Source organism: Acomys russatus, chromosome 25, assembly GCF_903995435.1.
Source record: "Acomys russatus chromosome 25, mAcoRus1.1, whole genome shotgun sequence".
NCBI lineage: Eukaryota > Metazoa > Chordata > Mammalia > Rodentia > Muridae > Acomys > Acomys russatus.
The window spans coordinates 47,641,846-47,658,808 of NC_067161.1; the positions used below are offsets into that span (position 1 = coordinate 47,641,846).

At 50.2% G+C, this 16,963-nt stretch overlaps 1 protein-coding gene across 1 annotated transcript in view; it reads left to right on the forward strand.

Moving 5' to 3' along the window:
• Positions 1–13,522, forward strand: part of LOC127208405 (myosin-3) — a 23,941-nt gene extending 10,419 nt beyond the window's left edge. The window contains exons 13-39 of the mRNA XM_051167847.1: positions 1–122; positions 210–516; positions 649–719; positions 1,679–1,766; positions 1,851–1,968; positions 2,300–2,423; positions 2,517–2,653; positions 3,180–3,435; positions 3,605–3,847; positions 3,941–4,117; positions 4,246–4,391; positions 4,476–4,566; positions 5,340–5,729; positions 5,831–5,957; positions 6,815–6,933; positions 7,115–7,311; positions 7,735–7,918; positions 8,500–8,665; positions 8,972–9,096; positions 9,790–10,098; positions 10,222–10,425; positions 10,504–10,629; positions 11,544–11,714; positions 11,807–11,911; positions 12,537–12,632; positions 12,726–12,863; positions 13,376–13,522. The exon at positions 1–122 is cut by the window's left edge and continues 49 nt beyond it. Coding sequence (XP_051023804.1) covers positions 1–122; positions 210–516; positions 649–719; positions 1,679–1,766; positions 1,851–1,968; positions 2,300–2,423; positions 2,517–2,653; positions 3,180–3,435; positions 3,605–3,847; positions 3,941–4,117; positions 4,246–4,391; positions 4,476–4,566; positions 5,340–5,729; positions 5,831–5,957; positions 6,815–6,933; positions 7,115–7,311; positions 7,735–7,918; positions 8,500–8,665; positions 8,972–9,096; positions 9,790–10,098; positions 10,222–10,425; positions 10,504–10,629; positions 11,544–11,714; positions 11,807–11,911; positions 12,537–12,632; positions 12,726–12,863; positions 13,376–13,402 — 4,364 coding nt within the window. The 3' untranslated portion in view covers positions 13,403–13,522. The remainder of the gene's footprint in view (positions 123–209; positions 517–648; positions 720–1,678; positions 1,767–1,850; positions 1,969–2,299; positions 2,424–2,516; positions 2,654–3,179; positions 3,436–3,604; positions 3,848–3,940; positions 4,118–4,245; positions 4,392–4,475; positions 4,567–5,339; positions 5,730–5,830; positions 5,958–6,814; positions 6,934–7,114; positions 7,312–7,734; positions 7,919–8,499; positions 8,666–8,971; positions 9,097–9,789; positions 10,099–10,221; positions 10,426–10,503; positions 10,630–11,543; positions 11,715–11,806; positions 11,912–12,536; positions 12,633–12,725; positions 12,864–13,375) is intronic.
• Positions 13,523–16,963: the final 3,441 nt, after the last annotated feature.

Below are 16,963 nucleotides of genomic sequence, written 5' to 3' on the forward strand. Positions count from 1 at the left end.
AGCAGTTCTTCAACCACCACATGTTCGTGCTGGAGCAGGAGGAGTACAAGAAGGAAGGCATCGAGTGGACGTTCATCGACTTCGGGATGGACCTGGCCGCCTGCATCGAGCTCATCGAGAAGGTACCCACTCCGTCTGCTCTGTGCCCCCTTCCCAGCTACTCTGCCGCCCTTATTTACCCAGCTGCCTTTGCCTCACCTCCAATCCAGCCCATGGGCATCTTCTCCATCCTGGAAGAGGAGTGCATGTTCCCCAAGGCAACAGACACCTCCTTCAAGAACAAGCTGTACGACCAGCACCTGGGAAAGTCCAACAACTTCCAGAAGCCCAAGGTGATCAAAGGCAAGGCCGAGGCCCACTTCTCCCTCATTCACTATGCGGGCACCGTGGACTACAGTGTCTCAGGCTGGCTGGAGAAGAACAAGGACCCTCTCAATGAGACCGTGGTGGGGCTGTACCAGAAGTCTTCCAACAGGCTCCTGGCGCATCTCTATGCCACCTTTGCTACAACAGATGGTAACTACTAACAGACTCCAGATGTGGTGGGGGGCGGGGCTTTGTCTTCACATGATCATCTCCTTTTCCCCACAGCACCTAAGAGGTTTGGTAGATCCACTCACAGCGCCTGGCCTCTTTTGTGTCTTGCAGCTGACAGTGGGAAGAAGAAAGTTGCTAAGAAGAAGGGCTCCTCCTTCCAAACGGTCTCTGCACTTTTCAGGGTAGGACAGATGCGAGTTCATCTGTGCATGGTTCACACGAGTCACAGCAAAACAAGCAATGTCGAGATCCTAGACCTGACTTACTCAAGGGTGGTAATGTGGCCTGAGTCTGATGGCTGTCACTGAGTGAGATCAGTTGACAGTTTGACAATACCCGGATGAGGGTTAGTAAATGTGGGGCCAGGACTTACTTCCCTTGTGTCCTATAGCTAGCAGGCCTGGTTGGCTGGGGAAGTGAATTCTAGGTTCCAATTATCCAGTGGCCTCCAGGACACCTGCAGGAGCACCTCGGACCCCTGTCAGGGACAGACACACTTTCTGTGTTAATTTTGGAAACCACTTTGTGGTTGGTGTCTGTCTTGCAACCTGGGAGAAAGATGACTTAGGTAGGTCACATTTCCTAGTGTTTGGAACCAAACATCAGACTTCAGACGATGAAGAAGAAGAAGAAGAAGAAGAAGAAGAAGAAGAAGAAGAAGAAGAAGAAGAAGAAGAAGAAGAATGATGATGATGTTGATTGTCATTATTATTTTACTAATCCATATAATGAGATTTCTTGAGTATGGTACCCAAATCTTAACACAAAATTAATCTGTTTCATATTATGCCTTATACAGGAAGTATGAAGGTAATTTTACATACTGTTTGAAGAATATTGCTGTTTTGCAGTATAATAAGGTGGAATGTTTTATTTGTGTGTTGGGTTGATACTAAAAAAAAATTCAAATTTATAAAAGAGAACATTTTCAGATTTTAGAGCATTTTATATTTTCAATATTGGGGTGTCTAAATTGGGCCAGTTGTCTATACATCTGGCTTTGGGGCTATTAAAGGACAGAGTTAATTTCACAATCCTTAAGTTAAAGCCACATATTTTAGTTTTTACCACCATGCATGTATTTGTCACTGTGGAAGTTTACAATAGGCTGTCAAATGAAATCTTTTTTTTTTTCTTTTAGGAAAACTTGAACAAGCTGATGTCCAATTTAAGAACCACCCACCCTCACTTTGTGCGATGTATAATACCCAATGAAACCAAAACCCCAGGTGAGACACTTGCCAGCCCTGCAGCTGCTGCTTAGTCTGTGAGGACTTCCAGGTGAAGCTCAGGTGTCTTGCCTGTGTTCTCAGGGGCCATGGAACACAGCCTGGTCCTGCACCAGCTGCGGTGTAACGGGGTCCTGGAAGGCATCCGCATCTGCAGGAAAGGGTTCCCCAACAGGATCCTCTATGGAGACTTTAAACAAAGGTACATTATCAAAACTCTCCGTTTGTCCTTTGACATGGATAAGGGCTGAAATTTGAGGTCTTCCATGCAAAATAACCTACTGTTTGGTCAAGGTTCGCATCTTGCATCTTCCACATTTCCTTGGAACTTGTCTGATATGTAACGAGGAAGGGAAAGAAAGTCCTGGCCCAAGAGCCCCAAGGCCTAGATTCCAGGCAGAAATCTAGAAATATGACTATGGACAGCTTTCTTTACTTCCTGGGAAATAAGCTTTCTGGTCTCTAGGAAGAGAAGCCTGTGATCACTGGTCTTTGCCAATAGCCCGATCATTTTTCTCTGTCCATGATGACAGATACCGAGTGCTGAATGCCAGCGCCATCCCAGAGGGCCAGTTCATTGACAGCAAGAAAGCTTGCGAGAAGCTCTTGGCTTCCATCGACATCGACCACACACAGTACAAATTTGGACACACGAAGGTAGTGCATCACTTCCTCCTTATGCTGTTAGCCTCTGCATCCTCTCAACCCAATGAGCCAGCTGCTTCACTCTTCTCATCCTTCCTCCTGAAGGTGTTCTTTAAGGCTGGCTTGCTGGGAACCCTGGAGGAGATGCGGGATGACCGCTTGGCCAAACTGATCACTCGGACGCAAGCCGTGTGCAGAGGGTTTCTCATGCGTGTGGAGTTCCAGAAGATGATGCAGAGGAGGTTGAGTGGGGTCTTTGTTTGAGCATGAGCTCTTTGGGAGAGGTAGAAGGAGGAAGAGAGAGAGAATGCCTTGGAGGGATGAGCAATGCTTTTCTCTTTTTCTTTTTTTCCCCTCCATTTGGTTTCTTGAGATAGTTTCTCTGTATAGCCCTGTGCTGTCCTGGATCTCACTCTGTAGACCAAGCTGGCTTTGAACTCAGAGATCTACCTGCCTTTGCCTCCTAGGTGCTAGGATTAAAGGGATGAACCATATCACCCTGCTGCTTTAAAAATATTATCTATCTATCTATCTATCTATCTATCTATCTATCCATCCATCCATCCATCCATCTACCTAGCTATGATCTATTTTGTTTATGTGTATGGGCATATATGGCAAGCCATGCTTGTAGGGGTCAGGGGACAACTTGCAGGAGTCAGTACTTGCCTCCACCATGTGTGGCCTAGGAATCAAATCAGGGTGTCAGCTTGGCTTCAGGCACCTTTATCCGCTGAGCCATCTTGCTGGTCCATGCTGTGTTTTCAGGGAGTCCATCTTCTGCATCCAGTACAACATCCGTGCCTTCATGAACGTCAAGCACTGGCCCTGGATGAAGCTCTTCTTCAAGATCAAGCCGCTGCTGAAGAGCGCTGAGACCGAGAAGGAGATGGCCACCATGAAGGAGGAGTTCCAGAAAACCAAAGACGAGCTCGCCAAGTCAGAGGCCAAGAGGAAGGAGCTGGAGGAAAAGCTGGTCACGCTGGCACAAGAGAAAAATGACCTGCAGCTTCAGGTCCAGGCTGTATGTGTCTAGGACTCTTGATATTTTCAAATTATGATTTTAGGAAACCAGGATTAATGAGGCTGGGTGTTGGGTTTGTACTTTGGAGTGGTTCATAGAGGACTTCATGAGGAAAGGTGGCGATGTCTCAAAAGGAGCTGTGATTTTGTTGTTGTTGTTGTTTTTTAAGGAGAGCGAAAATTTGTTGGATGCTGAGGAAAGGTGTGACCAGCTGATCAAAGCCAAATTCCAGCTGGAGGCCAAGATCAAGGAGGTGACCGAGCGAGCAGAGGACGAGGAGGAGGTCAACGCCGAGCTGACGGCCAAGAAGAGGAAGCTGGAGGACGAGTGCTCAGAGCTGAAGAAAGACATCGATGACCTTGAGCTGACCCTGGCCAAGGTCGAGAAGGAGAAGCACGCCACGGAGAACAAGGTACGGCGCGCTCTTCTTGTGGCTTCTCTCCCGCTCCATGCACTCACTGCTAACCTGGCTTTGCTGCTTCTACTTGCCGCGCTTTGTTTTTAGGTAAAAAATCTTACTGAGGAGCTGGCTGGGTTGGATGAAACGATTGCAAAGCTAACAAGGGAGAAGAAAGCCCTCCAGGAGGCTCACCAGCAGACCCTGGACGACCTCCAGGCTGAGGAGGACAAGGTCAATTCCCTGAGCAAGCTCAAGAGCAAGCTGGAGCAGCAAGTGGATGACGTGAGCACAGGGTGTTCCTCTCAGGAGTCTTGAACTGTCAGGCTGGAAGAGCCCTGGGCAGGGGCCGGGGTGGAGTTGTCCCACTGGAAATCATTGGATCCTAAAAGGGGAAATGATGCCTTTTGCAGCTGGAGAGCTCTCTGGAACAAGAAAAGAAGCTGCGTGTGGACCTGGAAAGGAACAAAAGGAAACTGGAAGGGGACCTGAAGCTTGCCCAGGAGTCCATATTGGATCTGGAGAACGGCAAGCAACAGCTGGACGAGAGGCTCAAGAAGTACGTCCGGCCCCACCCCCCAACCAGCCGTTCTGTGAGTGGCTGGAGACCCCTTCTTCACACATCCTCTGTTCCCCGCCACAGGAAGGACTTTGAATATAGTCAGCTGCAAAGCAAAGTGGAAGATGAGCAGACGCTGAGCCTCCAGCTGCAGAAGAAAATCAAAGAGTTACAGGTAGGAGGAGGAGGAGGGGGAGGAGGAGGAGGGGAGGAGGAGGGGAGGAGGAGGAAGAGGGGGAGGAGGAAGGGGAGAAGGAAGAGGAGGAGGAAGAGGAGGAAGAGGAGGCTTTCAGCTCCCGCTTCCCCATGTGGATCACTCAGGAACCTGAGTCGTGTCTACTCAGGAGCCATTTAGAGCAGGTGGGGCAGGACTGTGTGGCCGCCAGCCTCATGGGACCTCACTCTGCCAGGCTGACCTAGCAGTGGTGCCAGTGATGACCAAGTCCACCCCAATTTGCAGTAAAATGCATGGAGGTGAATGGAGACATTTCCAGGGTCGTGGCCACACTGGTTCAGGAAAAGATTCATTTGCAGGGAACATCCATGAGCAGATTCATCTGGTGGGAACAGAACCTCATCTGCCCTATCATCATCATCATCATCAAATTTTATGTATTAATGGGCCTTTGTGTACTAGTTCATCACATGCATATAGTGCTCACTGACCGAGCCCTCTCTTAGCCACTTTCCCTGGCCTTCGGAACCTTTAGCAATCACCATTTCATATCCACCTTGACTTGAACAAATTCTTCACATGAAAATGTGTGCAGCTTGTTTTTCGGTGTCTGGCGTTCTCTATTTTGCTGCAGATGATGGGTAACATGCCATCGTTTAAGTGAAGGACGGCTTCTTCTTACATTTGTGGGTTGATGGCACCTACTCGGATGCCATCCGAGTTAGCTGTTGTGACCCTGAGAGTCTCTTGGGGCCTCTGCCTGCCCTCTCCAGGCTCGCATCGAGGAGCTGGAGGAAGAGATAGAGGCCGAGAGGGCCACGCGGGCCAAGACAGAGAAACAGCGCAGCGACTACGCCCGTGAGCTGGAGGAGCTGAGTGAGCGGCTGGAGGAGGCGGGAGGGGTCACCTCCACCCAGATCGAGATGAACAAGAAGCGAGAGGCCGAGTTCTTGAAGCTGCGCAGGGACCTGGAGGAGGCCACCCTGCAGCACGAAGCCACGGCAGCCGCCCTGAGGAAGAAGCACGCGGACAGCGTGGCGGAGCTCGGCGAGCAGATTGACAACCTGCAGCGTGTCAAGCAGAAGCTGGAGAAGGAGAAGAGCGAGCTGAAGATGGAGATCGACGATCTGGCCAGCAGTGTGGAGAGCGTGTCCAAATCCAAGGTGAGGGGCTGGCTGGGCAGACCCAGAAAAGGGACGCCTGCCCCTAGTGGGTGAACAAACATAAGGCCGCCCGAAGACCTCCCTCCCTTTTCAACCCACAGGCCAATCTGGAGAAGATATGCCGCACTCTGGAGGACCAGCTAAGTGAGTCCAGGGGCAAAAACGAGGAGAGCCAGAGGAACCTGAGTGAGCTGACCACACAGAAGTCCCGGCTGCAGTCGGAGGCGGGTGAGCCATGCTCCTGAACGCTGTGCTGGCATGCCAGAAGGCTTTTCCACCAGGGGCAGCACCAATTGTGAGAGAGAATGTTTTGTTCTGTTTTGCATTGTTTTAAAGACAGAATCCCACTCCGTAACCCTGGCTGGCCTGGAACTCCCTATGTAGACCAGGCTGGCTTGGAACTTACAGAGACCTGCCTGCCTCTGCCTTCACAGCCCTGGTGGTAAAGCCCTGTACCACAACACCTTGTGAGGGAGGATTTTTAAAAACACATTTCCAGGAAAAAGTAAATGAAAGTTACACACAAAAGAGACTGTCCCAAACACCTGAGAGGAGGACACTGAGTCTAGTGAAAGCAGTAACCAAGGAGACGGTCTGACTTCCATGAGTAATATAAACTTGAACCTGACAAAACCCGGGTAGGAGCGAGAGGACCCAAGCCTTTGTACTTCCTGGTCAGCTTTCCTTTCTGACTTCTGTATACACCCCAGTTGACCATATTCACCCGAGAGAATAACTTCACATTCCTAGAGAGGTGCGAAGCCCTGAGTGTCTTCCTTAATGACATGGCTGGAATCATCAGCCACTGGGGAGGTGTGTTGGGGGTGGAGAGCTGCCCCTGGCAATGTTCAAACTCGTAATGGCTCTCTTAGCTTTCACTGGCCAGGTCACTGCTGGCTTCCGGTAGTTTACAGCAGTATTTTATTAGGGTGTCATTTCCTTTTCATGGACACTACCATACTCCCTCAGGGGGACGGGGATCTCATTTTTATTACTCTTCTCCACTCCTGTCTTATGCTTGGCGAGAGGGTAATGAATGAATGAGTGAGTGAATGAATGAATGAGCTATGTCTTTCCCGACACAGGGGAGCTGAGTCGCCAACTGGAAGAAAAGGAAAGCATAGTATCTCAGCTTTCCAGGAGCAAGCAAGCCTTTACTCAACAGATAGAGGAGCTCAAGAGGCAGCTGGAGGAAGAGAGCAAGGTACCCGGCTTGCAGGATGATTTCTTGGTCTCATCCTCAAATCACACCTGCAAAAGAAAAGCAAGCTTGAAAAAAAAAAAAAAAAGTGACTTCATTCAGCTGGTGACGATAGCAGGATGTACCCTGGCTTGTATGGCACACACAGTCTTAATCCTAATTGGGGTGCCTTGATTATTTTCAGGCTAAGAACGCGCTGGCCCACGCCCTGCAGTCCTCCCGCCACGACTGTGACCTGCTGCGGGAGCAATACGAGGAGGAGCAGGAAGCCAAGGCTGAGCTGCAGAGGGCCATGTCCAAGGCCAACAGCGAGGTGGCCCAGTGGAGGACCAAATACGAGACGGACGCCATCCAGCGCACGGAGGAGCTGGAGGAGGCCAAGTACGTGACTCTAAATAGAACCCTCAAGCGATCTTACGGCTCAGAACGTTGGCTTCGCAGTGGCTTGGGGATGAATCTAAAGGAATTCGTTTTGTTATTCGAGATCCCTCCCATCCCGCGTGTCTTTAAACATAGCATCGGCATAGTTCATTAAGACACCGGCTTTGAACTTGCTTAGACCTAAGACAGGCCATTGAGCACAGACTTTGAGCAGATGGGGTGGGGGTGGGGGTGGGGGTAGGGTGAGGATGGGGTGGGGGTAGACGGAGGTAGGTGGGTGAGGGGGTGGGAGGGGTGGGGCCTTTTGGGGTTCATGCACAGAGGCCTTCAAGCCGAGTGAATTTAGCTTGATGAACACTGACGCTCAAGAAGATCGAAACTTAATGGAGTCTGCTTTTTTCCCCCTATCTCATTTTCTTGAAGGAAAAAACTCGCTCAGCGTCTTCAGGATTCGGAGGAGCAGGTGGAAGCTGTGAATGCAAAGTGCGCTTCCTTGGAAAAGACCAAGCAGAGGCTGCAAGGGGAGGTAGAGGATCTGATGGTGGATGTGGAAAGAGCCAACTCGATGGCCGCTGCTCTGGACAAGAAGCAGAGGAACTTTGACAAGGTGCAGGAAGCTCCCTGTGTGCTGAGCTCCATGGTGCGGGGGTGCTGGAGGGGGGCTGGGGAGGAAGAGATGGGCTCCCTGCTCTGCCTTTCTCTAGTGAGGCGGCCTTAGGAAAAAAAAATCCTTGAATGTCACCAGCATGTAGTTTCTCCATCTGGGACACAGAGTGGGAATGGGATAGGGCAGGAGTGAGCCAGTTTCCACAGTACGGTTAAGGCCACAGTCTTACCTGTGTTTTTAGGTGTCTGACATGAGGCTTGAACTTAGGTCCATCTCTGTGCCAGACAAGTGTTATCTGAACCAATGTTTTAATGGAATACTTCTGTTCAGGGTCTTTTTTTTTTTTTTTGACAACCATGTCTAGCTAATTCTCTAAGAATGATGTATTTGCCTTTGGGATATAACAGTAGCTACTGACTGACTAGCCTGAGTAGGCTAATGGAACGAAACCTTAACTCATTCAGTAATCTAGAGCAGGCCCTAGCTCTGAGAGCAGTCACCTCAGTGGTGACATCCTGTGAGGAGCTGGGGGTGGGGGTGGGGGCGCTCACTAACAGAGCCGCTCCACCATGCTGCTGCAGGTGCTGGCTGAGTGGAAGACAAAGTGTGAGGAAAGCCAAGCCGAGCTGGAGGCAGCTCTTAAGGAGTCTCGATCCTTGAGCACCGAGCTCTTCAAACTGAAGAACGCCTATGAGGAAGCCTTGGATCAACTTGAAACCGTGAAACGGGAGAACAAGAACTTAGAACGTAAGCCTCCCTGAACTGTCTGAGATTGTGGGGGGCTCTTTTCCTCACTGATTGTGGGCTGAGTGTGTGGGGGTGGGTGAGGCTACGTTATTTGGGCTCCTCCACACGGCTTGGTTGAGGCACCTGGAGAAACTGTTCACTGTGGACAAGCTATTGTTCTGAGTCTCGCTCCACAATGTCTGGTCTCTGGGAAGCAGAGGTCTTTAGATTTAGGGAGAGCTATCGAAAGGCGTTGAGTGGGTGCGTTGCATTCCCGAGAACCGGTGCAGAGGCGTCCACAGGCAACGGGAATTCATTTCATTGCAGAAGAGATTGCGGACCTCACTGAACAAATTGCTGAGAATGGGAAAAGCATCCACGAGCTAGAGAAATCCAGGAAGCAGATGGAGCTGGAGAAGGCTGATGTCCAGATGGCGCTGGAGGAAGCAGAGGTGAGGGGGCGGGGAGGCAGAGGCCAGGGGGGAGGCAGAGGCCAGGGGGGAGGCAGAGGTGAGTGGGGAGGGGGAGGCAGAGGTGAGCGGGAGTGTGTGTGTGTGTGGGGGGGGGGGGGCAGAGGCCAGAACTGAGGCCATGGGTGGCCTGACAGGAGAGACTTGACCTTGGTGGAATCAGGGTCCTAGTGTCCCCTCCTTCCCCACGACTGTGGGCCTGATGAGATAATGCCTGTGAGTTACTTTAAGTTTATTGGAGAAAATCATAACGTTAAAATAGGCCTACACCTGAAATTTTACAAACCCTTAGCTAAAGTTAAAAGAGCTGCGAAGTGCTCCCTGCTCCTAGTAAATAGGAAGGTGTAAATACTTCCCGTGTTTGAGTGCACAGTCATAAATGGACAACAATAACATCTTTTACTTCTGCACTGAAGGTAAGTTAGGGATTTTATTTAAAGGTAGCTTCATTTATTATGAAGTCTGATTTAGGAATATCTCCTTGGAGCGCCACAACTGTGCAAAAACTGTTTCTGATTTTGTTTTGTTTTGTTTTTTTGAGACTGGGTTTCTCTGTGTAGCCTTGGCTGTCCCGGACTCACTTTGTAGACCAGGCTGGCCCCGAACTCAGCAATCTGCTGCCTGCCTCTGCCTCCCCAGTGGTGGGATTAAAGGCTCTGGTTTTGTCTTTTAAAGGCAGCTCTTGAGCACGAAGAAGCCAAGATCCTCCGAATCCAGCTTGAACTGACCCAGGTGAAGTCAGAGATTGACAGAAAGATGGCAGAGAAGGACGAGGAGCTCGAGCAGCTGAAGAGAAACTACCAGAGGACGGTGGAGACCATGCAGGGGGCCCTGGACGCCGAGGTGCGCAGCAGGAACGAAGCCATCCGGCTCAAAAAGAAGATGGAGGGCGACCTCAACGAGATTGAGATCCAGCTGAGCCACGCCAACCGCCAGGCCGCGGAGACTCTCAAGCACCTCCGGAGTGTCCAGGGGCAGCTGAAGGTGCGGGGAGCTCTGTGGAGGTGGGGGCGGGGGATACACTTTCCCAGTGTCCAGATATGAAAAGACTAAACAAGGCTTGTGGTCCCTTGGCCCTCTGCTTCAGACACTTTGTCTTCTGCCCAGGACACCCAGCTGCACCTGGATGACGCTCTCCGGGGCCAGGAGGACCTGAAGGAGCAGCTGGCGATTGTGGAGCGCAGAGCCAACCTGCTGCAGGCTGAGGTGGAGGAGCTGCGGGCCACGTTGGAGCAGACCGAGAGGGCCCGCAAGCTGGCGGAGCAGGAGCTGCTGGATTCCAATGAGAGGGTGCAGCTGTTGCACACTCAGGTGAGGGCAGGGCCATAGGATATGAGGGTCCACCCCAGACACACTGTATGACACTCTCCCCCGGCCCCCGCCCCCCAGAACACCAGCCTCATTCACACCAAGAAGAAGCTGGAGACAGACATCACTCAGCTCCAGAGTGAAGTGGAGGATGCCAGCAGGGATGCAAGGAACGCGGAGGAAAAGGCCAAAAAAGCCATCACTGACGTGAGGCTCCTGCTATCTCTCCGCCGCCCCCGCCCCCCGCGTGCCTCCCCCTGCCCTGCGTGCCTCCCCCTGCCCTGCGTGCCTCCCCCTGCCCCGCGTGCTTCCTCCGCCCCGCGTGCCTTCCCCCCGCCCCGCCCCACCCCGTGTGTCCATTAAACACCTTTTCCCCCGTGACTCTAGACATGCCCAGCAGAAGTCCACCCTTTCAGGACACACGTGATGCACACAGGTTGACACCAGACCATTCCCACTTCCTCATCAGACTCACCTGTTCCCTTCTGTACTGTTAAAAGCTGGCAGATGGGGGCAAGGCAGGCTAAGATTACAATTTTTGTTTGTTTGTTTGTTTTTTGCCCCTAGAGAGATGTGTTTTTCATTTCACACCTGGAATAGCCCCTCTGAGGATGCTATCCTATCACTTGGCTCCCTTCCCAGCTTTCTAACCAACTAACTTTCCCGGGTCTCCAGGTTTTCTAGTTCTGTAGCTCCTATAGCGCCACCTGCTGCCTTCTGAGGGAATATCACCTCAGTGATGTTTTAAGGTCCTATATGCCCTACTTTTTGAGTCCCTCCCTCGAGCGATTCTAGGTAGCAGGTTAGTTTCCTTCAAGCCTTAGGATCCTTTGAAACTGTGTGTTGATGATGACGAAAACAAAAACAAAAACCTCTGGGGTTTAGAGAGGCCCATACAAGACCAGTTTCAGGACACTGCCTCTCACCCAGTTCTTGTAAAGTTTATTTCATATATTTTATATCCCAGGTATGGCTTTTGTCTTGCTCCAACGTGGCAAACTGTGCTCACTTATGGTCTTACCCATTGTCTGCTCTGTAGAGCATGCTACCTACTCACCATGGGATGCCACTTTTCACAGCTGCAGGGTCTTTGAGCCTCGCCTGCACACTTTGCCTTCCAGGCAGCCATGATGGCGGAGGAGCTGAGGAAGGAGCAGGACACCAGCGCCCACCTGGAGCGGATGAAGAAGAACATGGAACAGACGGTGAAGGACCTGCAGCACCGTCTGGACGAGGCTGAGCAGCTGGCGCTGAAGGGCGGCAAGAAGCAGATCCAGAAACTGGAGACACGGGTACCAGCGGGGGCATCCCTGGTCGAGCCCAGCTTCCCAGCCCATCCCACCCAGGGCGCAGCTCCAGGATAACGTGCCCGACATCTCTCCAGATCAGAGAGCTGGAGTCTGAGCTGGAAGGGGAGCAGAAGAGGAGCACGGAGTCTGTGAGGGGCCTGAGGAAGCACGAGCGCCGGGTCAGGGAGCTCACGTACCAGGTGGGTGGGAGGAACTCCTAACACGAGCTTTCTCTCCAGGGTGTGGGTGCCACTCAAAGTCTGCAAAAGGGGGTCCTAGAAACCTACAAGAAGAACATTATGATGGGCAGATCTGGGCTCAGGGGTCCCGCTCAAACTATGGCACCAGCCAAGGACAATACATGCAGTAAACATCGAACCCCTACCCAGATCTAGCCAATGGACAGGACATTCTCCACAATTGAGTGGAGAGTGGGGACTGATTTTCACACGAACTCTGGTGCCCCATATTTGACCACGTCCCCTGGATGGGGAGACCTGGTGGCACTCAGAGGAAGGATAACAGGCTACCAAGAAGAGACTTGATACCCTATAAGCATATACAGGGGGAGGAGGGGGACCACAGTCATAGGGGAGGGGAGTAGAGGGAAAGTGGGAGGGAGAGAGGAATGGGAGGATACAAGGGATGGGATAACCATTGAGATGTAATATGAATGAATGAATGAATGAATGAATGAATGAATAAATAAATAAATTTTTTAAAAATCTGGAAAAGGATCAGACCCTTGCGCGCCCGCAGGCTGCCTAGGCCCTGGCACAGCAGTGCCCTTCCACTCTAGTGACTCCCCTACGTTCTCACTTGCAGAGTGAGGAGGACAGGAAGAATGTGCTGAGATTGCAGGATCTGGTGGATAAACTTCAAGTGAAAGTCAAATCCTACAAGAGGCAGGCGGAGGAGGCTGTAAGTCAGAAAGCACGTGTGGCCTGGCCTGTTTCTCACAGGCCCCCGACAGAGGGGCAAGCCGATTTCACCCGCTGGGCTCTTTGCCTTTAGGATGAACAAGCCAATGTTCACCTCACCAAGTTCCGGAAAGCCCAGCATGAGCTGGAGGAGGCCGAGGAACGTGCTGATATCGCAGAATCGCAGGTCAATAAGTTGCGGGCTAAGACCCGGGACTTCACCTCCAACCGGGTAAGCTGACCTGGGAAATACCTACAGCGATGCAGACACTTCCGAGCTAGAAGCTGCTGTAGGGGATCCTCTACTTCCCAGTCAGAGAATCTCAAGCTCAGAGAAACTCAGAGAGAGAACATTGTTTATTGTCACTAACCTGGGTGGAGCCCACTAGAAAAGTAATGTATGTGTTTACCTCACAATAATGCGCTGAGTTGTCTCTTTAGCGCCCTCTGCTGGTATAAAAGAGGCTGCTCAGGAGCACCCTCTAGAGGTGGCTGAAGGTGTCTGCAAATACTGTACCCACAGGCCCATTGCTGCTCTCGGAGGGGACTTACTATAACTCTCTGGGGACCTGTTTCTCAGGTTCTGGAGCAACTTCACGTAGGCTGTCATACATCCTCCCAAAGGATCTCCAAATTGCCTGCATCCCATTGAAATATACAAACAACTCCGTAATGCTCGAGGGAAGAGGGGTTCAGGAAGTGTCTAGCTGCCTGAGCTGACGAGAGCATCCGCATTCTCTCTAGATGGTGGTCCATGAGAGCGAGGAGTAAGCGAGTCCTCCCGACACAGGGCAGAAGATATGCAAAATGTATGTCTTCATGACTCCTGACAACCGTACTTAATTTTCATGTGACTCTTTTCCACATGCAATAAAATTTGCCTTGTTTCCAAGCTGGGCTGATTTGTCTTGTGCCTTCCTTTCTTCCCCACATGGAAATGATTGCTCTTTGGGTGATTTTTTTTTTTTTTTTTATGCTGAATGCTGAACTATCAGTAAACAGATTAAATTGGTGTGTGTGTGTGTGTATGTTGGCTTTTGGTTTAAATTTGAGATTAACATTTTAAAATTACTTCTAGGTTACACAATGCTTCAGCGGGGTGGGGAAGGAGAGTTAAATCAAAGTCATTTATTAATATCGTATAAGAGAGACACAAAGGTTCGGTTGAAGAACACCTTGTTCCAGATTGGATAGCTTCTCCTTCACATCTTACTAGGAAATGTCTCTCGAGCCTAGTAGATAATGGTTGGGTTCCACAGAGGATGTGGATACCACAGTGCCTGGTCCTTTCAAGGCTTCAGGGGCGAGGGATGTTGGTCCTTTCAAGGCTTCAGGGTCGAGGGATGTAGCTCAGTGGTGGAGTGGTCATCGCACAAACACAGGGCTTGGGATTCAACCCTCTGCCACTGTAAACAGACAAGCAAACAGAAAGCATTTAAAAAAGAAAAAGAACTCAGTTTGTATCTCCCGCCACATCCTGCTATCCTGGGTGCAATCCAGTTTGTTTCAGAGCTGAATAAACAAACCCCTCACACATGACCCAGGTGAAGAGGACAAATGTGGGCAAAGTCAGAATGACGTCCACACTGATTGGCCAGCAGGACAGAATTCTCCCAGAGGATGACAAGTAGATTGCCATGAGCATGCTCATCAGAAAGGGCTGCCAGTCTCTTTCTTTAATGAGGTCTAGAAGGCTCAGTTTGACTCAGGTGCGAAATAAAGTCCAAGGGGTTTTTGACAGTGCTCGGGACTGAGTCAGCATCTCTTACGGGTTCCGGCTATGGAAAGAAGGAGGCCACTGCTGTGGTCAGGTTTGTCCTTTTTGGTGATCCCCAATCATTTTGACTCTAAGGACATGTTGCTTTGATTTGCCTTCAATACTTCCTGACAATGCCATGGCTGAAAAGTGGCGTGTCTTCCAAGGAGGCTGCTGCTAAGAGGAAACCATGGGCACTGAGAAAAGGTCTGATCCACAGCCTGACCTGACGTGGGGCCAGAAAAGAAAAGTAATGGTCACTCAGCTTCTCTCAGAAGTTAGGAAGGCTGCTACACACTGCCCTCCATGGGAAGCTGCCTTGGAGAAGGCAGAAGAAATGAGAGACCTGGGCTGTCACAGTTTTCATACAAGCAGGAGCCCTTAATGAGCTGCTATCAGAAGCAGGAAAAGACAAAGTTGCCACACATGCCTTGTCTCCCAGAAAAGGGCATGCACACCATTGCTTGCATAGAACTCTGGATCAAAAGGCTAGAGTGGGAGCCGGGCGTGGTGGCGCACACTCGCACACACACACACACACACATACACTTTCCTGAGGCTGCGGGATCTGCCTTGTCCACTTACCAGTGAAATGTGGCACTGCACACAAAAGCATAGTTCCCTGCCACCCCCTCCCTGCCCCTGTGTGAGACAGTGATTTCTTGAAGAATATAAGTAGAAAAAAAATCAGTTTTTAAGAGTTGCAATCATTATGGATTTTTTACCAGTTCATTTATTCCTTAAAGCAAGGGATGCCCTCAGTTATAGAAGGCATCAGCCCTGCTAGTGAACAGAAAAAAAGAGAACAGACGTCTCCTTCCCAACGAGGAGCAGCTGTGCCACATGAGCCTGAGACGGGCAGCCTGCTCCGGGCAAGGGAGACTAGGATGAACTCAGCCACTATTACTGAACTCTTACAGTGTGTCCTGCAGGCTCTTTCTCACATCATCGACTAAAGAGTCAATGGTGACGAGATGGGCCTTGTTATACTTGCTTACTGCAGAAGAAGAAGAAGAAGAGACACATGGTACCTTGTCCAGGGTCAAAATGGCAGAGCTGGGGTTGTTTTAGTTTCTAAGACCATGTTTACCCTGCAAAGTCTGTCTACAGGAGCGGTAGTCAAACTCCCAGGGGAATCATCCCACAGAAGAGGGCCTGATGAGACCAGAAATGTGTGCCTTTTTTCTTTCTGATCACTGTTTCTGTTCACTCCTTCAGGTACTACACTATAAGCCTTCTGTTGCCCACCAGCATGTGGTACCCCATCCTTGGGACTCTTCCCCCACAGACCATTGGATAATTCATTGGCGCATGATGACCTTTAGCCCATTTGTGACATCCCCTGATGCTTGCTTCTGCACGTGAGCCCTAGATCAGGATGCAGAAGTGGCTGAAGGTGACAGTTTTCTTTCCATTTCTTAAACAGCCCCACTTTTTCTCTTTTATTGTTCTGTTTTTCTTTTCTGATATCTGGGCAAAGAATTGATATATTTTTCTCCCTGTAATCCTCATATGATCCAGAAACCTCTGACTGGCTGAGTTCTTTATTGAGTCTCAAATCTCCCATCTGTAGATCTCGTCTATTTTTATTACCTTTTGTATTTTTTTTAATTATAAAAGAAATACATGTTCAAGAATAGGATTTTTTAAAGGTTCTGTCAAATATAAAGGGACTGCCAGCTGGGATGGTAGAATTTTTTATTTGGAGGGGCTACAAGCTTGATTTATGATTGGCAGATGGTCCCCTCTGAAGGAACCAAGGGACCCGTTTCTAATAGGAGTAACATGTCCTTATGTGGGAAGATGGGGCAGCTTGCAGCCACTGGCAGCTGGTGAGGATAGCCTTTCATTTCTCCATGCCTGGGTCACTTCGACAGCTGAGTTTTAATAAAGCAAATGTACCTCAGACTATGAGGGGAGCAAGCCTCCCAGAACACCAAGGCCTATTTGCACACCCCTCCCACTAATCCCACTGCTAAAAACAGCTGAGATGGAGAGGCTTTGAGGGTGCTTGTTAGATCTGAGCAGTGATCTGGTTACCCCAAGCTATGCTGAGACATTCCAGAGGCTCTTGTGTCCTCTGCTGCAGGCCACCAGGAGCCAGAAGCCCAGGATGGCACCGACTATTTTTATTCAAGATGGTCATGCTATCTATGACACGGAGGATCAAGAAGCCTCCTCTTAAGGCTGCGATCTAACAACTGAGACATGCTCTTCTTTTGGGGAAGCTTGTGGGAGGCTTAGGTGAGCAAGTGATGGACCCTCTAGGGCTCCCTGCACAGACGCCGACTTGGTAAGACTCAGCTTACATGAAGAAAACGGAGAACTGTCATCTTCCAGGGCTTTCCCAGTGACCATATGACATATGACCCCATGGCTCCAAGAACAAATAAGACAGAACCTTGGACTCCAAGAACAGTAAACAGAAAATAAGGAGCCAGGTAAAGATTAGGAAAAAAAAATGAATAGCAAGAAAAAAGAAAAAGAAAAACCAAACCCTCCAAGCAGTGGATAATTGAGGAGAGTGATAAGGAAGGAAGGTGACAGGTGGCAGTTTCACAAAGAAGCCAAAAAAG